Source organism: Lactuca virosa, chromosome 1 (genome assembly GCF_052849685.1).
Source record: "Lactuca virosa cultivar CGN04683 chromosome 1, Lactuca_virosa_CGN04683_v6, whole genome shotgun sequence".
NCBI lineage: Eukaryota > Viridiplantae > Streptophyta > Magnoliopsida > Asterales > Asteraceae > Lactuca > Lactuca virosa.
The window spans coordinates 76,741,091-76,767,674 of NC_136426.1; the positions used below are offsets into that span (position 1 = coordinate 76,741,091).

At 36.3% G+C, this 26,584-nt stretch overlaps 1 protein-coding gene across 1 annotated transcript; it reads right to left on the reverse strand.

Moving 5' to 3' along the window:
- Positions 1-515: 515 nt before the first annotated feature.
- Positions 516-26,584, reverse strand: LOC145115372 (protein FAR1-RELATED SEQUENCE 5-like). The gene is made up of 3 exons (XM_079051658.1): positions 26,345-26,584; positions 624-2,891; positions 516-542 (listed from the first exon to the last, which is right to left on the reverse strand). Exons 1-3 carry the CDS (start codon positions 26,582-26,584, stop codon positions 516-518), a joined length of 2,535 nt encoding a protein of 844 aa, XP_078907784.1.

The window sequence follows — 26,584 nt, forward strand, 5'->3', positions numbered from 1 at the left end:
ATTAAACATTGCGATTTTTATGAAAAAAAAAGTACTGATTTTTATTCATTTATTTTTCCAGACAATTCATGCAGGTTTTGGAGAGAGCTATTTATCATCTGTTTTGTTTGAGAAGTTGAGGAAAGAAGTAGAAGAAATGCAACCAATTTCAGTTGATGATTTGTTAAAAGACAATAAGCAATGTAATATTTATGTTTCCCAAACTGATAAACTCAATACCATTTATCATGAATTTCCAGTTTCTTATAAAAAACATGCCAAACAGCCAATGATTGAGGTCCATGTGGGTGAGAAAATCAGAAAAGACATAATTAAGAAGCATCAATAATAACACAAATCATAAACAATCAACAAATTTCATTGGAAAACATTAAAATTGTTAAGAAACATCAATAATTTCCAGATTACTCATACATTGTTTGTGTCTAAAACATGAAAAAGGTGCAGTTAACCAAAAAAAAATGTTATGAAGTATCTAGTTTTTCTTTTGCCCACAGAAACAACACATCTCATCATTATGTCTCTTGCAACGATTCATCTGCCTGATATATGAAAAAAATAAAAAATTGTTAATATAATCATTAGAGTTCGTTTTTTAATCATTAAATTATTATTATAATTACCTTTCTTTTTGAACAACTAGTAGCATAATGACCCAATCCTTGACAGTAAGAGCATGTTCGTTTTTTAGGGGCTTCTAAAGAAGACTTGATTCTGCTTGCAAGTTTAGGACGCCCTTTTGTAGTAGTTGGACCAAGAGGATCCCGGATAGATAACTGTGGCATCATATCTACTTGCGAAACTCCCATACAAGAACTTTGAGATGCATTCTCTAAAGGCATAGATTTTTTTCGATTGACTTGATCATCTAAAAGACTTATCAATATCGTATTGAGTTTTTGTATCTCCGAAGGAGAGTCCCTTGCTTGTTCAATTAGTTTAGTCAAATTCGAACGAACACAAAATAATGTGTAGGCACTAACTCCATTTTCATTATTTATTTCTCCGAGTCCGATACTAACACTACCCAGTTTGTACCTAGCTTCAAGGGTCCATCGCGGTAAAATATACTGACTCGGCAGTTCTTGAACATGCTTCTTCTTCATCACATATAAGCTATGTTTGCATAAAATCCCATTTGTCTCATACATACAACACGAACATGTGACGCTGACTTGATTTAAAGAACGAAAGGAAACAATACGCCAATATTTTTTATCAACATCCAATTGCCCAACTCTATATGTGCTTTCTTCTGTAGTTTTTGTTAGAGTCTCATGAGTCAAATTGGTAATAGCTTCGGTCCATTCTTTTTTGAAAGTATCAAACATCTTTCTAGTATAACATTGACCTGCTTTTGCTTCGATTGGATGCACTGAAGAAAGAACCGGCCTCGAGTTCATAGTCTTGAAGTCTTCATCTTCTTCGGCAGCCCTTCGTGACTCAATTGCCTTGTCGTATTGCACAACGAATTCATTCAACATGGTCCTCGAGTTAACAAAACCATCAAAAAATGAATTTATACTTTCACTCCGCCCGGTTGTGGTCATACCAGCAAAGAAAATATCCTTCAAGAAGGGTTTAGCCCAATGTATACGTTGGTTATACATGTCACTAATCCAACAATTGCTTTCCAGTTCATACTTAATACGCATATCTTCCCATATTGCTTCAAATTGTTCAATGCTGTCACTATTTACCCATTGTCTGTGTGTTTCTTGAAAATCACTGTAACGGGAAACATACGATCGAAGGTGCTCAGTTTCATGCTTCCTGATATGCCATGAACAAAAACGATGTCGAGTCTTTGGAAACACTTTTTTTATTGTATTGTCCATAGCTTTGTCTTGATCGGTAATAATTGTCTTCGGATACTTGCCAAACATACATTTGAGAAAATGTTCAAATAACCATTCAAATGTCTCTTCCTTTTCGTTTTCAAGCAATGCTCCACCAAAAAGTATAGATTGTCCATGATGATTCACCCCAGTAAAAGGAGCAAAAGGCATCTTGAATTTGTTAGTCATATAAGTGACATCAAACACAACAACATCTTTGAATTTTGTATAGGCATCTCTTGATCTACCATCAACCCAAAAGATATTTCTAGGATACCCATCATCAGACAAATCCACGGCAAAATATTGGTCACTGTCAACTAACGTTTTATCTTGAAAATGTTTTATAAGTCCATAGAACTCCTTTCCTCTATGTTGTTTTCGATGCTCAGATAAGACATCAGCACATTGCTTTGAAGTTACATCAGCTACATTTGAGGTTTTCATTGTATTAACAGCCTTTTTAATTTGAGAAGGTTTCAACCCTGCTTGACCAAATTGCACCATAAGAGATTTACCTTCTATTGAACGATGAAAATTGCTATGAGATCGATGCTTCATCACCTTCGTAGGTGTCATGGTCAAGTCGTGATTGTGTGTGTCATTAAACGAGTCCACCAACCACTTCCCATCCTCCTGTCTTGTTATTCGAAGTTTTGCTTGGCATCCTGTTCTAACATCTCTACGACGTTTTTTCTCATTTTCACTTGAAGCATTTTTGTCCATCCGTTTGAAACCTTCTTTGTTGCATACATATATCTTCCGAAAAGGCTCATTTGTTTTAGGATTTTTAACTGTGTCATCTCTACGTATTCCAAAGCCATGCAAAAAAGAATAATCATTATAAAATGTATAGGCATCATCGGGTGTATCAAAAACTTTTCCCAGTATCCTTTCATCATTAACATCATCTTCGTCAAATTCAATGTTCACTCCGAAATCGTTAAGTTCTTCAGATTCATATGTTGCTTCTACAAAATCATTTGTATCAACATTTTCATTTATATACGGTTCTATAGCCTGATCAGATGCTTCTGTTTCAAACATCATAACCTGCACAAAACCACACGTAAAAGACAATAAGAACTTGACCCTATTAATACCATTCCAGTAACTTTTTAGAGATGGTCTAACATTTTCATTATATCAAAAGCAATAAATTATACTAAATTTGATCAAACAGCATGGATAATAATAGAGCATATGAAATAAAAATTTCCGTTGATAAACAATCGGAACTAGAAAACATATGCAAAATTAATACTTAAAAGTGAAATCAATGGTAAATTGTGAATTGCTTTGCCTATGAATTTGAACGAGAAAATTAACACCAAAATTTTTCGACTAATATGATACACCAAAAAATTAACACCAAATTTTATCTATAAATTGTTTTGCCTATGAATTTCGATTTCTTTGTAATCGTTTTTGAAGAATCTGAAATTTTACATTAAATAGTTAAATACCGTCATCACAATAAAAATATAAAATTTTTATATAAATTGGTTAAAGATTTAGAAAGGTGTAAATTACATAATTTATGACTAAATCCTTTTGATAATGATTTATGTAACTAATAAAAGAATAAAAAAACACTTGCAATATATATATATATATATATATATATATATATATATATATATATATATATATATACATTGGATGAACCATGCGAGAGAATTTAAGAATACTATATTCAAGAACTTAAATACTTAAATTGATAACAATAACTGATTAACAATGAATTGAATTTTATAATAAAGAAAAAGATAATGAATGAAGTAGCACGAACCTGTGATGCAAGAATGACGGCAACCTACGGGAAAAAAATTCACAACCGGCTAAAGGTAATAGGCGATTATGGAAGCAATAGGGATCGACTTTTACTTTTAGTTGTTATTTTTTTTCAATAAGGAAACAATAGTGTTTAAGGAAATTGTTATTTTTTTCAATTAAATTAAACCACCAATCAAAACTACATAGTTTTAAGCATTGGGTACCTAACCTTATATACCCTTAAAGGTATATTCACTTTTCCATATATATATATATATATATATATATATATATATATATATATATATATATATATATAGAGGAGAAACGCAAACAACTAGGCACTATGATGTACATTTTGATTTGCCACCCAGATATGAGACACATCCATGTCTAAAATACTTATTTAGGATTAGGTGGACCAAATAATCTTTAACCCTATGATATTCTCTTACTTTTCAAATGAAAATTCAGCTTATTAATATATTTGGTAAGCTTTTGACAGTATTATTAAAATCAAGTACACAGAAAAGAAAAAAATATATGATGTTAAGTTGGACGAGCATAAAGTCTCTTGGGTTAGATAGAAGAAAGTTATGGCCAACAAGAAAGACGTAAGTTTTGGTGTTGGTAGCTTTTCCACTTTAAATCGGACGTTTTTGTTAACCGGAGGTGACGATTTTATCATCACGGAGACCCTTTGTGGATTTTAGTCATTAAGGACCCGTTTGATATACATCTTTCCAGCTTCAAACAGATTTTTGTGGCTGAATGGACCGGAAAAACTGTTTGACATGCACAAAAAAATGGGTCTTTCCCGATAAGATATGTTTTTCTCAGAAAGCTCCAAAATCATATCTTTCTGGCTGAATAGGCTGGAAATACAATTATACCACAAACTCTGTCCCTTTCTTTCTTGGATTATTAATTTCTTTTAAATAATTTTTTTATTAGATTATTATATATTAATAAATATTATTTTTAATATGCAATATTTATGTATTAATTAATATTATTTTATTGGATTATTAGTTTCTTTTAGATATTTTTTTATTTTCTTTTTATGGATTAATTCTTTTATTGGATTATTATATATTAATAAATATTATTTATAACTATATAATATTAATATATTAATAAATATTATTTTATTGGATTATTAATTTCTTTTAGTTAATTTTTTTAATTCATTTTTATTGGATTAATTCTTTTTATAGACAACACCATCATCATCCTAATATATTTTAAAAAAATCATTCATCTCACCACTATCGGATATAAACCAGGTTAAGAATCACATGTTGAGTTACAAAAAAAGTTAAAATTGCTACAAAGAATAACAACGTAACATCACTTTGAAAAAAAAATAAACTAAAAACAACTTAATCGACATTCTATTTGGATTTTTAAATGATTATTGTGTAATTTTTCATTTTGTATGACAATTTATATGTTTTTATAATTATTCAGCAACTTCATCCATCATAATATAGAACAGCAGGATAATATTGTCATTTTTCATCATTCGGCACAGTCAATCAGATATATTATCAAACAATATGGTTTCTTTCTCAGTCAGAAAACTTTCCCATACAACACTTTCCCAGACAGCATTTTCCTGGACAGAAACTATCAAACGGGGTCTATGTCTCTTTCGTGGTACGAATGGTCTTATCGGTCAGCAAGTTACTAGAGTCGGTCAAAACAGTCATTGGCGTTATATCGTTTGGGTATTTGTTAAGCTCCGAGATAGAGATCTTGATCTTAAAGTTTTTTGTAAGATTAAGGTTGGGAATGGGCAAACTACTAAGTTTTGGTATGATATGATATTGATAGGTCACATGGAGATATTCCTCTTAATCTTCAATTTCCAAGAATTTTAGCTATGAATTTGCAAAAAGATAGTTTGGTTTCAGAAATATATAGTAATATTTATATGTGGAATTATTTATTTATTTATTTTTTTTTTTGCAAAGAGAACAAAGTGGGGACTTGGAGGATGACCGGTGATCGAGTTTGGTTGAGATAATTCAGAATTCTGACGTCACACACACACACACACACACACACACATATATATATATATATATATATATATATATATATATATATATATATATATATATATATATATATATATAGAGAGAGAGAGAGAGAGAGCTAGGTTCAAACGTGGATTGACATCTATTGTACGGACGTGTGGAAAATGCAATTCTGTGAGAATGACAAAGAAAATATGTTGTTTGATAATATGAATACGTTTAATCTTACATAAGTATTGTCATTATCACACATTCTCACTAATTAAATCGTCTATAAGGTTATTATAGACTTATTATTATTATTCTCATTCTGTTGGAATGTTGTCACAACGTTTATTGAGTCGTATTCTGTAAGAATTAAATGAGTGAAAAACAATGTGTGAGAACAAAAATGAATAATAATTAGTCAGAATTCATGAAAATGAAGATATTTGTGTGAGGTTGAACGTATTCGCATTACTAAACAACTTATTTTGTTAGTAATTCTCATAGAATAGCACTGTCCGCACGTCTGCACAATAGTTGTTCATCTACATTATAACCTAGCATGATATATATATATATATATATATATATATATATATATATATATATATATATATATATATATATATATATATATATATATATATATATATATATAGACACACACACACACAAGTTTTTTTGAGAACAAAAAAAAATGTAAGAACTTGAAAACTATTAATCCAAAACGTCATTTTTTTTCAAAATCAAAACCACAAATATTAACGAAATGTAGCGTCTAAGCCATATCTAAGCTCAAAAAACAGATTTGACAATTTTTTTTGGCTGCTAATTCGTTTATTTACTGTTGATTCATATATATGCATATGCATGCATATATATATATATATATATATATATATATATATATATATATATATATATATCAATCAGCAGTCATATGGACTGTGGACGCATGATTATCCGAAGTTTTGTAACTGCGAACGTGTAGTTTTTAGCTACGGATTTGGAGTTCGCAAGTTCTCACGTTTTTTAGTTCTCACAATAACTTAGCTATATATATATATATATATATATATATATATATATATATATATATATATATATATATATATATATGGTTAAGCCATATCTAGGCTTAAAAAAGATTTGGCTGTAGTGACTAAAGAACATGGTTTGGCATGCGGAATTAAAGATTGCACAATGAACATGGTGATTTGGGTGTTCAAGAGATGTATTGAATATGTATGGTGTTACAAAAAGGGATCTAGATCTAGTCTACATAAATAACACACACTTACACACTCAACTTTCACACCTCTCAAGCACACCTCTACAAGTGGACTAAACCCACCTTATATAGAGGTGTTTACATGTCTCTCTCTCACTCTCTATCTCATGTCAAAAGGCTAATGTACCACATGCAAGTGGGTTTTACAAAAGTCAACACATTACAAAGTCAAACATGGATAACTTTGCACCCCAACATTCTCCCCCTCAAAGTTAGGAATGGATGACCCACTTCAAATCTTCCAAAATCAAGCAACTACGCGATCCGAGCCTCAAGGGTGACACATGTCGAAATGAACTTCAAATCTTCAATTCTTCCATGATTCTTCAATTTGGGCTCTATGATGTGAGACCATACAAACCGAGCATCAACGAATGATCACGAGCTTCTCAAACTCCAAATTGATCACCCAAAAGTTGAGCATAAAAACACACCCCGAAAATCTTCAATAAAACCAAACCCATTTCAAAACGAAATCACTTCCAAACTTCCTATTGCATCATTTCGTGTACTTCAAAAATTCAAGGTCACTTCGGTCTTCAAATCCGCGTAATACGAAAAATTCAAGTTCGAATCGCAGAGACACTCGTGTACTCGAAAGAATCAGTTTCATGAACCACCTAAATATGAAAGAGAGTAAAACTTCATTCTACAGCTTAATTCCTAAAAGTTTGACCTAAGGTCAAACTAGTTAAATAATAACCGTTAGTTGGTCAAAGCCAAACGATCAACGGCCAAATGGTCAATGTCAATGGTCAACAACAGGTGCACCGTGGCCAAGACCAGACGTTTATCCCCAACTACACGACAAAATAGTCGTGAAACCCGTTAGAGGCACGTCGTGAAATGATGTGTCACACCCTATGGCTTGACAACCTCTTCTTATTAAACACTTATTCTCTTAATTCAGAAGGTCATAACCCCAGATCTGGATCTTCTAAGTGACTTAATGGATAAAGTTTCCAACTTTATCCATTTCCGTGGCTCACTCATGCCAAAACTCAAACCTTAACTCTCTAGAGGCGCAAAATGGCCAAGAACTTGTCCATGGATCCAATGAAGCCTATCCACTTATCTTTTTCTACACTGAAATGTACAAAAGACTACTCAAATCCATTCTAAGGTTCTGGAGTTGCTCAAACTCTAAGCGTAAATAGACCAAAATCCCACCCAAAACTAGATCTAAGCGTAAATAAGAATAAAGCAGTGAACTTTAGGACTTATAATGCTTGAGAGAGGACTATAATGCTGAAACTTCAGCTGGAAATGATTCTCCAAGCACCACAAGCTATCTTCTTCACCAAGGATCTCTCAAAACACCAAAAATCTCACAAGGCGGCACAAAGAGGGCTAGGGTTTAATCTGAAAGGTGGAGGATGGTGATAGATAGCACCCTAAAATTTTAGTGCTTTTATATAGGACCCAAAACCCAAAAAACCAGGGTTGCATTTTCCATGTAAGGTGCGTATCACTCCCACCAAAACCCTTCTTTTTTCAAAACACACAAAAAAAATACTAAGCGATTAAATTACATACCGAGAATCGAGTGTTACAATATATATATATATATATATATATATATATATATATATATATATACACACACACACACACACATAAGTTATTTTGAGAACCAATATTTTCATGAAAACCTGAGAACTCCTAATACGACCAACATTTTTCAAAACCAACACCACCATTGGACTCTTAAAGTTGCGTCTAAGAGGGTGTTTGATATTTCATTTAAAAACAACTTATTGACTTAATGGCTTTTTGAAAAGTCAATAAGTCAAAAAAGTGTTCGGCAATATGAAAATTACTTTTAAAATAATTTTCCATCAACCCTTCAAAAAGGAGATTTCAATAAGTTAGGATTTCTAACTTTTCAAAACTCCTTATAACTTTTTGGGTTGTAAAAGACAAATTTCATATAAAAGGTTTATAAGCTAAGACAAACACTTTCTAAAAAAAACAACTTATCGACTTATAGACTTTTCTCACCACAAAAACTAATCCAAACATTTTTTAAAAAAACTCATTTTATCACCAGCATAAGTCAATAAGTCTTTTTGCCTAAAAATCTTTTTGATGTTCAAAATGAAATCACAAACACCCTCTAAGCCAAATAAGGACTAAAAAAAGATTTGACATTTTTTTTAAATGTGCATACATGTGTATATATGCATATTTTGTATTTATTTTTCAAAAATTTTCAAAACCAACATAACCACATGACTCTTATGAAAGCTTTTAAAAGAATTACAACTTGAAAAATGTAAAAAAAACATAAAAAATGAAAACTATAAATGTATGTATACACATTTTTGATGCGTATTCAGATGTGCATATATGCACATTTCAACAAAAAAAAGTTTGTCGGATTTTTATATTTATTAGCCTAGATCTTGCTTATTCGCAACATTTGGAGTCCATTGGTAGTGTTGGTTTCGAAAAATGTTGTCCGGATTAGGAATTCTGAGGTTTTCTCACAAATATTGGTTCTCAAAATAACTTCTCTATATATATATATATATATATATATATATATATATATATATATATATATATATATATATATATATATATATATATATATATATATATATATATATCAGTGTTGCAGAAATTGGCATTGGCGGCCGATTAACCGGCGATTAATCGTTTGGTGGCCTTAAACCGATTACGATTAGGGTGCTTGGCGGAAATTGGTCAAAATCGGTCAAACTCGGGCTTGGCGGTCATAGGCAGGAAATATTTAAAAGGATTAGCTATGAGGATGATCAATCTTGTCAAATTCGTAGTTTGGGAATAGTGCTCATAAACGAAAGGAAAGATCATGCCTTTGATAAAGCTCTTCCGAGTTACTCCAAATATTGCATTCTAAACTGTTAGAAAGAGCAATTATCAAGTGTACGTTGTAAACAAACATATTGAAGTAAAATGGAATTTCCTTGAGTTAGAAGTTAACTAGGGTTAGTCAACTAGCTGACATGTACATATAATCATTTAATTATGATTTTAATATGAACAACTTGGAATGTCCATTAAGGAGTTGTGTAGCATGTTGAGGCTTCCTTTTGGAACTAACATGGCTAATCATCGAAACTCAAACTTCAAAGCACTCCTATATATTTACTATGATGAATAGAAGTTTCCAGAAGAAGAAACCCAACTGCCCATGTGTAACGTGCCAATATTTAAGACCAAAAATTTCATTTTTATAATAATAAAACCATCATCCAAAATGTTTCATAAAAACCATAATGAAATCAGAGTATATTAATAATCCTCCAGTTACATCAGAGTCAAATAAAATGTGGAACAATGTGGTGTGTGCGGTGCGATCATCCCGAGCTCTTTCCCTTCGATCCGGAAGTACCTGAAACATAAACTAAAAACTGTAAGCACGAAGCTTAGTGAGTTCCCCAAAATACCCCATACCATACATACATATCAGTCAAGCATATTTGGGTGCTCACAATCCCTTCAGTCTCTTTCAACCGATATTGGGTATATTTCAACCCCTTCGGTCTCTTTCAACTGGTACTGGGTATATTTCAACCCCTTCGGTTTTTTTCAACCGGTACTGGGTATATTTCAAAACCTTCAGTCTCTTTCAACCGATATTGGGTATATTTCAACCCCTTCGGTCTCATTCAACCGGTATCGGGTCTATTTCACCCGCTACCACTACCACATAATATCATACCACAAGAGTCACAGAAACATCCAGAAAAAATAGGCATAACAAACAATTGTCATGAAGACAACCATCATACTACAAAAATAAACTAGTAAGCCAGCATTAGTGCCTTCGACCCACGGATACAATGAAAGAAACTCACATCTAACTGCTGGAAAACAGATAAATGCTCGGACTGCTGATCCAAAAAGTCACCACACTAAATAATCAATAAAACTCCAATTAACAACTGGGCCTTAAACTATAACTTATGAATCCCATTCATTTGTCCAAATCCTGGGGTAAAAGACCATTTTACCCTTTCCTCACTTTACCTAACAACCAAGGCCCATCCTGATGGCTCCAAAAGCCCAATATGGCCCAAATTGCTACATGAGGCCCAAAATCCATTATGGGCCTAAATCCCAAAAGGCACCAAGCCTAATAATGCCCCAAGGTCAAAAGAATATTGACCCAACATGGACCAAACCCTAAAAGTCAAAATATAGCCCAAAACACGAAAGTCAACAAAAGTTAAGCTGCTGAGTACCCCCGACGTACTCAGACTTACGCCTAGTGTACTCTCTTTGGGACTAGTACGCGCAGCGTACAAGCTGGATACGCCCAAGGTACTCCATAGACAACTAACCCTTCCGTTAAGCATTTAATCGGTTAAGCCACTAAGCCAAACCCTCAGATATGATCCTAAATGGTGTCTTAGCACATAAAGTTGGCGACTTTACACCCTTTCATGACTTAATGGGGCCCAAGACTAAAAAAGAACCATAAGAACAACTTTAACTCATGCATGGGGCAAGATGACTAATTAAGATTGAATTTTTGAACAAGGGACCTCAAAAATGCCAAGATCTACCATTCCTAGCTTCTGGAGTAGCTCATACTCACAAGCTTGGCTTAAAGGACCATAAAAAGCATAAAACAAGCCCTAACTAGATCTAGCCAAATGATCCATCAAGTTAAGAGCTTTATACCATAAATAGCTTGCAAATTTGATGAAGATTTTGGATCTTCAAGCTTCAAGTCAACCAAAGCTCCAATACAAGCTTCACCTCCTTCAAGGGTCCAAAAACAACTCAAGGTTACAATAATGACTCACAACCACTCAAATGAAGGCTAGGGTTTCGTTCTTAGGGTTTTGAGAGATGGAGGTTGGTCATAGGAAACCCCAAAGGCAACTTCAGGTGTTTAAATAGGGCACAAACCCTAAAAATTAGGAGTTTTCCCAGCTGAGCCTATGTCATGTTTACTGCCACGCACGCCCATTGTACACGGGTGCCTCCGTGATCATGCATCGAGCCAGTATGCCCAACGTACTCCTAGAGTACGCCGAACGTACTCAACTAGGGGCTAAAACCACCAATCCTCCGAAAGCCATAACTTCTTCGTTACAAGTCCGATTTCAATGTTCTTTATATCCACGGAAAGGTAATGAGAAGCTCTACAATTCTATTAACTCTACTTTGCCTTAAAACTTCCTGAGCTAAAATCCAAACTTCATAAAATGCCTAAACTATCACTTTACAGTTATACCCTTGGGCTCCAAAACACAAACTGAACTCTCAGATCACCTAATCTATATTATCCGCATCCAAGGGATCGAAATCTATCATTACCCAAGGTCCATAGCCTTATGATAACTAATCCTTGGGTCACGACCCCGAATTAGGAAACGAGTCGAAACAGGTTATTACACCATGGGTTAAAAGGTGACTAGTGCTGGTATACCTAATCTAGGGTCAAATGTCAAAGACAAAAGGAAGGCTTATTCTGAGACATGTTCTGATAACTATTCGTTTCCATAACAAGAAAGGACTAAGAAAGTATATATATATATATATATATATATATATATATAATTGAGGAGAAAGGACTAAAACATGGAGAAAGTAATTTAATTATAGATTTCGAGCCCATTCTACTATCCATAGGATCACAAGACAACTAGTTCTCTTATGTTTGGAGTTCAATCAGATCTATGAATTTATAATACCATTGGAAAGTTACTTTCAAACCTTTAGTATTTTACTGAGGATTAAGTACTGACATTTGCAAGAATGTGAAGTGACTAAAATGAAGTAAGAATACTAAAACATGGAGAAGATAATTTAATCGTGAATACCGAGCCCTTTCCACTATTCATAGGATCAGAAGACAACTCTTTTCCCAAATGTTTAGTCTATGGTCTTATAATTAAAATTGTTTATACTTTGTTTCATGCGATAGTTCTGACTTATTTAAATGTAGAGCATTCTAACATGTTAAAAGAAAGTCATGAAATCTATGAAGCAAGTATAGTATCAATAGTTAAAAGTTGATTCAAATATTTGAATAAAATGTATTATTATGTAAATATCTGTTGAAATTGTTTTAACTAATGGATCGTTTAGATTGACCATAATACGTACTGATTCAAATACATCCAAATAGTTTGGGTGAAGTGTATTTGTGGAATCGTAGTCTTGGATACATAAATGAGAAATGCATTACCAAGTATCCAGTTGGATCGGATTTTGGATATCATTTGACCTCAAGTCTTATGATAAATGAAAAACTTGTTTATTAAGATAGATGATGAATACATCACTAAGTGATGAGAATATCTGTTGGAATTAGTTTGCACTAATGGAACGTTCAGATTAACCATGATGAATGGTAAGACCAACTTCATATGAACGTGAGTTTGGAACCTTTTAAGGTGTTCAGATCTCTCACAAAACGAAGTTGTGAATCGACTGAGCAATAAGATGAGCTAGGATAGTGATCATCTCATTCAAAATGTTATCGATCATCCGGGGAATTATGAAAGATTTTAACGAACTATCTCCTCCCAGAACACTGCCACAAGGAGTGTTAGTTGGATAGAGAAAGCAACCATTCATTAATTTTTTACTAGATAAGTCGCAATATGTTTACTAACAATTCATGGATTGTACCATGAATAGTTTTATGAGAAGTCCTTTGGCCTTGTACTAACTTAGAAGGTTCTTGAAACACTCTATGCTATGTGAAGTGAGTTTCACACCTCGCGTGCACATATGTAAGTCTACGATAATGAGGCTTACGCTTGTTGTGAAGCGCTCGACAATCTAGAACTTGGAATAGAGATGTGTTATCTTATTGGAGAACCCATCAAGCATTTTGGATAATTGTTTAGCAACCTTTTGATAACAAAGTGTATGTCGCTTGAAGGTGAGTCTTCCAAGAGAGGGAGTTGATTTTTAAAAGGGTCGGTGGGAGATATACTGATCTTGATAAAATTCAAGAGTCAACCAACAAAGAACCTAAAGTTTGACATAACATTCAATTCAGGATTGATAGAGCTATTGAGGAAAATGACATATTTCCACCTTTTCCTTATAGATCTGATAGAGGACGTCATACACCTAGTTATATAAGAGTTTATATTATTGAGGTATATGAGTCAGTGGTAGATAGCAATCAGAGTTAGCAGTTATCGGAAGCTATAGTAGGCCCTAAAGGCTAAAAAAATGGAAGACATGGAAAGTGAGATTCTGTCCATGTATATGAAAACTTGGTAGATGAAGCATTTGGCCTTAACCATTAGGTATAAGTGAATCTTAAAGAAGAGACAAGCATGGATAATAACAGACACATAATCAAACCAAGATAGGTTGTGAAGGATGTACAAGCTTGAGAAGTTCATTTATGAATGAAACAAGCATCTCGTAATTGGAATCTTTGTTTCAATGAGAAAAGTTCAAGGAGTATGAATTTCGAAAAATAAGGATGAGCCATATGTTGGATTAGTGTCTAAGCCTGTAACTATATTTGGTAAGTACTTGACCCGGTTGTGCATGGTCCTTTTGGGTTGCCTTCACCATAGCAACTTGACAGGGTGATTTATAGAGAGAGAAGAGATTATTATATTAATATATTATGAGAATATTATATTGAAGGAATAATAATATTATTTAATTAATATTAGTCATAAATTAATTAGGAATTAATTTGGTGACTAAAAGAGGTTAATTGAATAAAAGGGCTTAAACTGTCAAATGTGTGATAGTTGAGTTTTGGGCTATGAATCCTTATAGATCTTAGGGTGGCCGAATTTAGGGTTAAGATATCCTTGAATTCGTCCAAGCCTCATATCTAGAAGGATCTTTGGATTGCTTAGGGCCTAAGTTATTCAATTAGGGTTACAGATGTAACCCTAGTAGCTCATAGTATAAATAGACCCTATGGGTCAGAGAAATCGGCCACCTGGTTGCATTGGTAACCCTAGAGCCGATTTCTACACCTCTCCTCTCTCTCCAAATCATCCTCTTGCTAGTTGGTGTTTGTAAACCATTAGAGGAGTGACAATTGTGACTCTAAGCTCCAAGAACAAGAAGATTCAAGCAAGCAACTTAAGGTATTCTTCTAGATCTGATTTCATATGTTATGATTCAATTGTTTACACTAGATCTAGAATTGTAAGCCTTGGATACATTGCATGTTCAATTAGAGAAACCTAGATCCAAGCATTAGGGTTTGTATGTGCACATAGAAAAGTTCTTATGGCTCAAACCCATCAGTGGTATCCGAGCTTAGATTGATTTCTATTGAATTGATTGTTTTTACATGAAAAAATCATTTTTTTGTTCCCATGACTGACAGACTCGGCGAGTCCCATTGTGGACTCGGCGAATAGGATGAACTCGGCGAGTCCATAATGGGACTCGGCGAGTCCAAGCGTCAGTCAGAGCAGATTTCGGGATTTCTTGTTGTTTTGCTTGAGGATACTTGCCTTAATTGTTTTGGGTCATTAAATTCCGAATTTTATCATATATTTGAGTATATATTTCACCAAACAAAAGATAATTACCATTTGATTGAATAATAATTTCCTTATATGATAATAATTGATTATTTGAATTTAAATTGGTAAATTATCTTGCAAGTAATATTGACTAGGTCAAATTTAGATAATCATTAAATTAATTAGTTGATTTATATTATTTGCTATTTGATCCTTTATGTTTTGAAAAGTTCAAAACTTGTCCTCAAGTTTTGAAATTTAAGTTTTGTAATTAAAAGTTTAATTTGAACTAATTAAATTTCAAACCTTAGAATTTTACAAGTTTTAAAATTCAACCCTATACTTATAATATTATAAGATTAATATATATATATATATATATATATATATATAACTTAAATGCTAGTCTTACCGTTAGTAGGCCTCATTCACGAAGCCAATCTATAAGGGGGGTATAAGGTCCTAATAAGGATCTTTACCAATTGTAAGGTCCTAATAAGGATCTTTACCAGTAGTCAAGCAACAAACAATCACGAATAGAAGAATAAGATGAAAAGAAATCGAGCTTGCACACGTTTATATTCAGAAAAACGTCAAGTACAACTCGATGGGACTCTCTGTAAACGCAATGGCATCAACAACCACACAAAGACCTACACCTCCACTATTTATACTGAACAAGACCGCAAACAGGGTTTACGACCGTAAACAGGGTTTACGGTCGTAAACATGTTTACGGCCGTAAACTCTGTTTACGGTCGTAAACACACTTACTGATCTAAAACACATAAACAACTCAATAACTGTGTTACAGACCCATACTGAACAAAATACAATGAAAGCCTAGACCAAACCATTTACTGGACCCTTCAAAGTAACTAAATGTTTTTACAAAATTCTCAATCTTAGTTACTTTAGGCAAAAGTGAATTGATGCAATTCCATGAAATTACACTTTGTACCATTGCTAAGACGTTAATGGAGCGCGTGTGGCTAACCGGCACATTAATTGGGTTCTAAGCAAAGGTGGCAAAGGGTGACTCATTGTTTGTTATAGTTCGATTGAGCGTGTGTGGTTAACCATCACATCGAATAGGTAACTGTAACAATAAGGGCACTATGTACATTTGCATGGTTATTCACACCCACTTTGTGATCCTCGGCATCCCAGTCACAAACGAGAGGGGCATATCGAGATTTAAACATGTCATTGAAAAGTTCAATGTATCTCAAAAGATCTAGGAGTCTTCAATACATTTAAAACTCAATGTATCTCAAAAGATCTAGAAGTCTTCAATGTATCTCAAAAGATCTAGGAGTCTTCAATACGACATCCCTCTTCTAATTTGTGAATAATGTTGTTGGTTCCTAGCCCTAAATTTTCATTTGGGTGATTAATTTGGGAAATTCATTTCTAATCAACTTTGTTCTTTTTCCTTTTCAGATATCGAACGCAAACAACAACGCTTCTGGGTCAAACTCCTCTGGTTCATTCTCACTCATGAACTTGTGTGGGAAAGTGATCTTCGATGGGACCAATTTCAGTAATTGGATCCGCAACATTCGCATGGTCACTCGCTACAAGGACAAAGAGTATGTCCTCATCGAGAAGCTTAAGGAGATTGATATTGAAACTGCTAATGCCGATGAGATCGCGGCCTACGAGGCCCACGAGCGTGATGCCACGAAAGTCCATTGCATCATGCTCGCGACTATGTCTGCTGAACTCCAAAAGTCCTATGAGGACAAGTACCCATATGAGATGCATCAGGATCTGCTGGAACGCTATCACCAGTGCGCTAGGCAAGAGAGGTATGAGATCATCACTTCGATGATCACTACCAAAATGGGTAATGGAGAGTCCCTTACTGCCCATCTGCAAAAGATGCAGATATATGTTGATCGCCTGCTGAAGTTAAATGTGAACTTCGATGAAGAGCTAGCAATCGACATTATCCTTCACTCATTGCCTTCCTGCTATAGCCAGTTCCGCATGACCTACCATATGAATAAGGAGGAGGTCTCCTTGAGCAAGCTTCAGGGCTTGTTGAGGACTGCTGAGAGCAACCTCAAGGATAAATCTGTTGCATCACCTCCCACTCCAGCTGCTGCCCATGTCTTGGCAATAGGTCAAGGGAAGGGTAAGAAGAGGAAGGCCTCCTCAAGGGGCCACCACAAGGGAAAGTCTCAAGATGGCACCTCTTCTAGTGGAACCAAAGTTGGTTCTGCCAAACCCAACTCAAACCCCAAGGAGGCAGAGTGCCACCACTGCCACAAGATAGGGCATTGGAAGAGAAGCTGCCCAGAATATCTGCAGGCCATCAAGGATGGAAAGATCAAGCCATATTTCGCAGGTATTTACACAATTAAATCTAATAGTTTATCACATGCTACTTCTTGTGTTCTTGATACAGGATGTGGTTTTCACATATGTTCTGATTTGCAGGGACTAAAAGGAAATAGGGATGTGGAGCGTGGAAGGATGAATCTGATCATGGGAAACAGAAGATCGTCGCCTGTGACCAAGATTGAAGTTTATTCCTTAGTGCTTAGTAATGGTTTTGATTTAAATTTGAACAATTGTTGCTATTCGCCAGATATGGCTAGAAACATCATTTCATTTCATGGTTTATATAAACAAGGTTTTAGATAATGAAAAAGGTTCTATTTATGCTTATTTTAATAATGTTTTATATTTTGAAGCATTGCCTTGTAATGGAATATATGAAACTGTGATGGTTGTAGACAATTTAGGAAATGATGTGTTGTGTGTGGATTATTCTAATAGTATGGATAAAGCATGCTTGTGGCATTGTCGTCTGGGACATGTCAACAAGAAACGCATAGCCCAACTCCAAAAGGATGAAGTGTTGGAGTCATTCGACCTTAGGGACGATGACGTGTGCGAGTCTTGTTTACTTGGAAAGATAACCAAGTCACCCTTCACTGGCACTTGTGCAAGGGGTGAGGGTTTATTGGATCTCATACATACAGATGTATGTGGACCCTTTAGATCCACCACGAGGGATGCGAATCGCTTCTATGTGACTTTCACAGATGATTATAGCAGATATGGGTATATCTACTTAATCAAGCGCAAGTCAGAAACCTTTGAAAAGTTCAAAGAGTTTAAACAAGAAGTGGAGAATCAGTTGGGCAGGAAAATCAAGATGCTTCGATCTGATCGAGGTGGAGAGTACCTAAGTCTTGAGTTCCACGACTACCTCAAGGAATGTGGAATAGTTTCACAATTGACGCCACCTAGGACACCACAATTAAATGGTGTAGTTGACAGGCGTAATCGAACCTTGCTAGACATGGTTCGTTCCATGATGAGTCGTGCTTCACTACCTATCTCATTCTGGGGGCATGCCTTAGAGACTGCCGCCCATATCCTTAACTTAGTACCCACAAAGAAGGTTGCCAAAACACCTCACGAGATGTGGACAGGGAAGGCTTCCTCATTATCACATATCAAGGTTTGGGGTTGCGAGGCTTTCGTAAGACGAGATACTCATGACAAGCTCGAACGTCGTAGTGAGCGATGTATTTTCATCGGCTACCCACATAAATCCTTTGGATATCTCTTCTACAGACCGAGTGACAATGTAGTCTTCGTTGCGAGGAGAGGGGTTTTCCTAGAGCGAGAACTCATAAGCCAAGGACACAGTGGGAGGCAGATCGATCTTGAAGAGCTTCAAGAGTCGAGCGATGAAGGAACCTCTAACACTGGCACTCAACCCGAGGAGGAAACTCCAGTTGAACCGATTGACGAGTCCTTACCTCTTAGACGTTCCGAAAGAGTTAGTGTTCCACCCCAGTTTTATGGTTTTCATATTACTATGGAAGGGGATACGTTCATTAGTGATAGTACACTACTGAATATGGACGAGCCTAACAGCTATAAGGAAGCCATGGCAGGCCCAGAGTCTGCGAAGTGGAAAGAGGCTATGGATAGCGAGATCCAATCCATGTATGACAACCAAGTTTGGAATTTGGTTGACAATGTACCAGGTCGTAAGGCGGTCGGGTGCAAGTGGATCTTTAAGAAGAAGACTTACGTGGATGAGAACGTGCAAACTTATAAGGCGTGATTGGTTGCGAAGGGTTTCACTCAAACTCCTGGAGTTGACTACGACGAAACCTTCTCACCAGTTGCGAAGATTAAGTCTATCAGGGTGATGCTGGCCATTGTTGCATTTCATGACTATGAAATATGGCAGATGGATGTCAAAACCGCTTTCCTTAATGGGAACGTGGCTAAGGATGTTTACATGGCTCAGCCAGATGGTTTTGTCAATGCGAAGCATCCCAATAGAGTGTGTAAACTTGAGAAGTCTATTTATGGACTTAAGCAAGCGTCTCGCAGTTGGAATCTTTGTTTCGACGAGAAGGTCAAAGAGTTTGGTTTCCTGCGAAGCGAAGATGACTCTTGTGTATATGTCAAAGCCAGTGGGAGTGTAGTAAGCTTCCTCGTATTGTATGTCGATGACATACTACTCATAGAAAACGACATCCCGACACTGCAGGAGGTGAAGTCCTGGCTCGGGAAGTGCTTCGCTATGAAGGACCTCGGAGAGGCTTCCTATATTTTGGGAATAAGGATAGTGAGAGACAGAAGTAAGAGACTAATAGGACTTAGTAAGAATACTTACTTGGACAAGGTACTAAAATGTTTTAGTATGGAGAATTCAAAGAAAGGGGAGTTACCAATACAGAGTAATGCCAAGTTGAGTAAGACTCAGAGTCCGAGTACTGAAGTCGAGATAGCAGAGATGAGCCGAGTACCATACGCTTCCGCAGTTGGCTCAATCATGTATGTTATGACTTGTACTCGCCCTGATGTGGCCTTCGCTTTGAGCATGGTCAGCAGATATCAGGGGAACCCTGGCAGAGCGCATTGGATCGCAGTCAAGAATATTCTTAAGTACCTTCGGAGGACTAAGGAATGGTTTCTAGTCCTCGGTGGGAGTGATGACTTAAAAGTGCGAGGTACAGTGACGCCAGTTTTCAGACCGACAGGGACAATTACCGTTCGCAGTCGGGCTGGGTCTTTACCCTCAATGGAGGAGCAGTAACTTGGAAGAGTTCCAAGCAGGAAACTGTAGCTGATTCAACGTGCAAATCAGAGTACATTGCAGCAAGCGAAGCGTTAAAGGATGCAATATGGTTGAAGAACTTCATTGGAGACCTTGGAGTTGTGCCAGTCATAAAGGAGCCCATGGAGATTTTCTGTGATAATGAAGGAGCGGTTGCCTTAACCAAGGAACCAAGAGATCACGGTAGATCTCGACATATCGACAGAAAATATCACTTTATTAGACATCGGGTGGAAGAAGGACTCCTCATTGTGAAGAGGGTATCGTCAGAAGATAACCCATCAGATCCACTTACGAAGGGACTGAGCAGGGTTAAGCACTTGCAGCACGCTAGGAGCATTGGGCTGAAGGACGATATTAGTTTAGATTAGATAGTTTGGAAACGTGTAATAGATAAGTTGTTATTAACATTCGATGATTAAATAAAATAGTATTATTTATTAGTAAAGTTACTATCTTATGTTAATCATTTACCAATTGTTTCAATTTTGCATGTTTTGACTTCCTGAATAATTAAGTTATTTGAATTATTCGAACGGTCCACAGTCGTTCATATGTTGGAAGTAGATATGAATGAAGACTGTCATGAATAGGTGTGTAGATTGTCTAAAGTGTATTAGACATAGCAAATGTTTGCTACAACATTCATGAGTGCTTATGAACTTGATTTGAGCATTGGAATAAACCCACACTTGCTGGAATCACATCATGGAATTTATCACGAGTGATCGCAAGATGGTAATATCATATGGTCTTAAAACCTAGATATATGGTTTATTGTTTGTTAATTGGTTGTGCATTGATAATGCATAAACGCATCAGTAACTTGATGTTACAAAACGCATTGTTGTGTATGATTTGATTAATGGATATTAAATGCATATAAGTCGAAGTTTATCTGTTCCTTTTATCCTAAGAGGGTAAAAGCGATATCAGGGCCCCTCGATGATTTGATTTGACTTATGTGATGGGCCCAGTCAGGACTGAATTGATGTGTTCAATTAAGTTCTATGTCAAATGAATCTGAGATCGAGAAACCAATTGCTGGACAATAAGTATGACAATGTTCCATGTGATTGTCCGCACGATATCTAGAACAGAGGATTATACGATCCCTTATTTGAAGGACAGGTTACTGATAAAATCAGAGTTTGACAGCGTCTTTGAGAGCTACGATTGCTAATCAGATTGTGCTTGCATTTATAGTTACTGGACTTATCCAAGTGGGAGACTGTTGGATTAGTGTCTAAGCTTGTAACTATATTTGGTAAGTACTTGACCCGGTTGTGCATGGTCCTTTTGGGTTGCCTTCACCATAGCAACTTGACAGGGTGACTTATAGAGAGAGAAGAGATTATTATATAAATATATTATGAGAATAATATATTAAAGGAATAATAATATTATTTAATTAATATTAGTCATAAATTAATTAGGAATTCATTTGGTGACTAAAAGTGGTTAATTCAATAAAAGGGCTTAAACTGTCAAATGTGTGATAGTTGAGTTTTGGGCTATGAATCCTTGTAGATCTTAGGGTGGCCGAATTTAGGGTTAAGATATCCTTGAATTCGTCCAAGCCTCATATCTAGAAGGATCTTTGGATTGCTTAGGGCCTAAGTTATTCAATTAGGGTTAAGGATGTAACCCTAGTAGCTCATAGTATAAATAGACCCTATGGGTGAGGGAAATCGACCACCTGGTTGCATTGGTAACCCTAGAGCTGATTTCTACACCTCTCCTCTCTCTCCAAATCATCCTCTTGCTAGTTGGTGTTTGTAAGCCATTAGAGGAGTGACAATTGTGACTCTAAGCTCCAAGAACAAGAAGATTCAAGCAAGCAACTTAAGGTATTCTTCTAGATCTGATTTCATATGTTATGATTCAATTGTTTACACTAGATCTAGCATTGTAAGCCTTGGATACATTGCATGTTCATTTAGAGAAACCTAGATCCAAGCATTAGGGTTTGCATGTGCACATAGAAAAGTTCTTATGGCTCAAACCATCAGTGGTATCAGAGCTTAGATTGATTTCTATTAAATTGATGCTTTAATTGATTGTTTTTACATGAAAAAATCATTTTTTTGTGCCCCTGACTGACAGACTCGGCGAGTCCCATTATGGACTCGGCGAGTAGGATGAACTCGGCGAGTCCATAATGGGACTCGGCGAGTCCGAGCGTCAGTCAGAGCAGATTTCGGGATTTCTTGATGTTTTGCTTGAGGATACTTGCCTTAATTGTTTTGGGTCATTAAATTCCAGAATTTTATCATATATTTGAGTATATCTTTGACCAAACAAAAGATAATTACCATTTGATTGAATAATAATTTCCTTATATGATAATAATTGATTATTTGAATTTAAATTGGTAAATTATCTTGCAAGTAATATTGACTAGGTCAAATTTAGATAATCATTAAATTAATTAGTTGATTTATATTATTTGCTATTTGATCCTCTATGTTTTGAAAAGTTGAAAACTTGTCCTCAAGTTTTGAAATTTAAGTTTTGTAATTAAAAGTTTAATTTGAACTAATTAAATTTCAAACCTTAGAATTTTACAAGTTTTAAAATTCAACCCTATACTTATAATATTATAAGATTAATATATATATATATATATATATATATATATATATATATATATATATATATATATATATATATATATATATATATAACTTAAATGCTAGTCTTACCGTTAGTAGGCCTCATTCACGAAGCCAATCTATAAGGGGGGTATAAGGTTATGGCCTATAAAATGGCCGTTTCATGGGTGTCCATTCTCACCCACCGCTTCCTTGATTGGTGGAGGGTCGTTAGCCGAACTGGTAGGATCGGGCAAACCATTCCTCATTAAAAGTATAATGAATGTATATTAAGTATGTAAGGTCCTAATAAGGATCTTTACCAGTAGTCAAGCAACAAACAATCACAAATAGAAGAATAAGATGAAAAGAAATCGAGCTTGCACACGTTTATATTCAGAAAAACGTCAGGTACAACTCGATGGGACTCTCTGTAAACGCAATGGCATCAACAACCACACAAAGACCTACACCTCCACTATTTATACTGAATTGGACTGCAAACGGGGTTTACGATCGTAAACAGGGTTTACGGTCGTAAACATGTTTACGGTCGTAAACTCTGTTTACGGTCGTAAACACACTTACTGATCTAAAACACATAAACAACTCAATAACTGTGACTCATACTGAACAAAATACAATGAAAGCCTAGACCAAACTATTTACTGGACCCTTCAATCTCCCCCTTGGTTTGGTGCTAGCTTGGACTCAGCTTTTGTCGACCACCAGCACATCGGATTTTACCAAAGCTCCGTTCCACATCTCCTTCTCGATAATTTCGGCCACCATCGAAGTGTACTCCTTTGCAACGGGCTCAAAAATGTCTTCAGCCACCTTGATCTGATGAATAGAGAGCTGATGAATGTTCCACTTACCAAATTGAAGCAAATCCCTCTTGTCATACAAGCGGATACAATCGTCTTTAAGCTTGATGACAGCAGCAGCAGCAGATTCATCAAACACCCAGTATTGCATGGATACGAGAGATCCATCTGGATAATTTTGAAGAACGGGAACCTGCTTTACTTGAGCAGTAGCGGGCCACATCACTGATCGAAGTGGCTGACTTGTTTTGGGATCAATGACGCTATGATAAATCTTGATAATAGACTCTGCAGTCTTCATTGAAGGGAAACCCTTAGCTACTTGATCTTCCAAAAATGATTTGAACTGAGTTGCCCTGGGATTGTTTGATGGATTTGAGAAAGGAGCTTTAGACAGCTCCGTAAGATCAATCCTAGTAAAGGAATGAAAATAATGAGCTTCTTTGTATAATTCAGTATTGCCGCTCTTTCTTCTCACCATAAACATATTCATTGAGTCATGGAATCCCCACGAGATGATTCCTGACCTATCACCATAAACATCTCTGAAATGATGTTCGCCCAGATCCGTAACAGTGATCTTTTGTTGATCCCAGGGGGAATTATGTTCTGAGCTCCTTTTGAATAAAAGTTGACCCTTTTCAGCTGACTTGGCCAATTTAGCGCGTTTTAATGCCATTACACTTGGAGCCTGAGCCAGTTCTTTTTCAAAACGATCAACAATGGTGGTTGCTCTTTTAGGGTTAGGAACTATGGGAGCATCTTGGTTGGGAAGATAGATCTGCGGCTCGTCAACGGATGACTCGAATTCATCGCCAAATTTATCTTCCAGCTTCTTCTTCAAATCGTAGTAGCTGGCGGTCAGTAGGCCGAAATGCGTCTGAAGGTCAGTAATTTGCTTCGACTTCAGATCTTTGTCTTCGATAAGTTCGGCCACTTGAATATTGAGCTTTGTATTCTCAGTCTGAAGGTCTGCGACCTTGATATCAAGCTCAATATTTCTCTGATCCAGATCAACATTTTTCTGATTAAGAGCATCGATCTCTTTCTGGAGTCCAAGAAGTGAAGGATTCTCTTCTCCTGAGCTGCCACCCCCAATAGAAATTCCTTTGCCATGTGAGGGAGGCGTTGTGAGTTGTTCTCTGGCCAAAAACCTGGCTAACCTAACCGAGGCAGCATCATGCTCTGGCCTGGGAGGAGAGAAATCCATGGGGAATGAAGATCCACCAGCTTCATAGAAGGTACTAGGACCTTCATTGATAGGTTCAGATGAGAGTATAACTGGAGTTGTTGTTGGTTGAGCTGTAAAACTTTGAAGTGCACTAGAATCAGTAAATCCATGTCTAGGGTCGAGTCTTCGCCTTTTACTTGAAGGAGGAGAGGCTAGGGTGGCTGGGTGATCACTTTCCAACGGCGCAGAAGTAGGTAAAACAACATCAAGGGGAGGAATCCCTGACGCTGTCACCATAGGAATTGCTATTTCCGCCGATGGATTGGTAGGAGGAGGTGTGGCTTCGAGAACGTCTTCTTTTTCCCTTGTCTCTGTTGCTAGAGGAGCAACTTCATCGACATTGTCAAGCAATGTATTGAGGTTCATCCTGGTCATAAAATCTTCATTACTCCCAAAATTGAGAGGGATTTCATCGTTGTCGAATCCTGTGAGGTTGAGGTCTTCGTATAAATCAGTTTCCGTTCCAGACCCCTCATGGTAATCTCCTTGCACCGGAGTAGATGTCAATTCGTGTTCCTCAGCTACTTGAGCATTAGCAGCTGGAGCTTCTTCTTCATCATGATCTGAGACTGTGATGACATCCTCAGAAACAACTCTCTCAGAGGAAGTGGGCTCTGAAGACATCTTGTCCGAAGTCCCATGAGACTCGGAAGATTCATTGATTTCAGCGAATTTTCCAAACTTCTCGAGAGGATGTAAGCCCTGGAAAATGACTTTGCCCTTTCGATTTTGCTTGATTAGACCAACCGTGTGTGGGCCTAGTGACTTTATATCCAGCTTGTCACCGTCTTTGATCATTTCCGGGAATTGGTTGTCGATGAACACCTGAATAAATCTCGGGTATAACAAGAATGCATCTCTGGTTCCCCGGGATATAGCATTTATGTTCACCAAAAACTCATCTAGAATGAACTTCGAGAAGTTGAATTTTAAGCCAGCAGCCAATGAAACGATTGCCCCTGTGTTCCGAAGAGAGATTTCATCAGCTCCTGATCTCCTCCCCGATATGCAGCTCACGAACACGTGTGCCAAAAATCTCCAGTAGGGAGGCAAAAGCTTCTTCACCGTGGGAGGGTAGATGCCCTCATATCCCATCCTTCTGAGAATCCTTTGAACATCATCAATCCCAATTTCAGTAGGAAAATCGGGTTGATCATTGATCAACAATGTGTCTCTGATATATTGCTCGGTGATTACGATCTTGCATCCTTTGACCATAGCTTTAACAACAAATGCACCATTTTCTTTTGATATCTTGGCCGCCTGCCAGAACTCCCGGACAATGTTCTGATAAATAACGGGATTCACAGTGATAGCACAGGACAGACAACACTCTCTTAATCTGTAGATCATTGATTTGAATTCTCCATGAGCGACCGGAGGTTCATCCAACACAATCGCCAGGTTGTGCATGTCTGCAAACTTGAGATTCGCCAT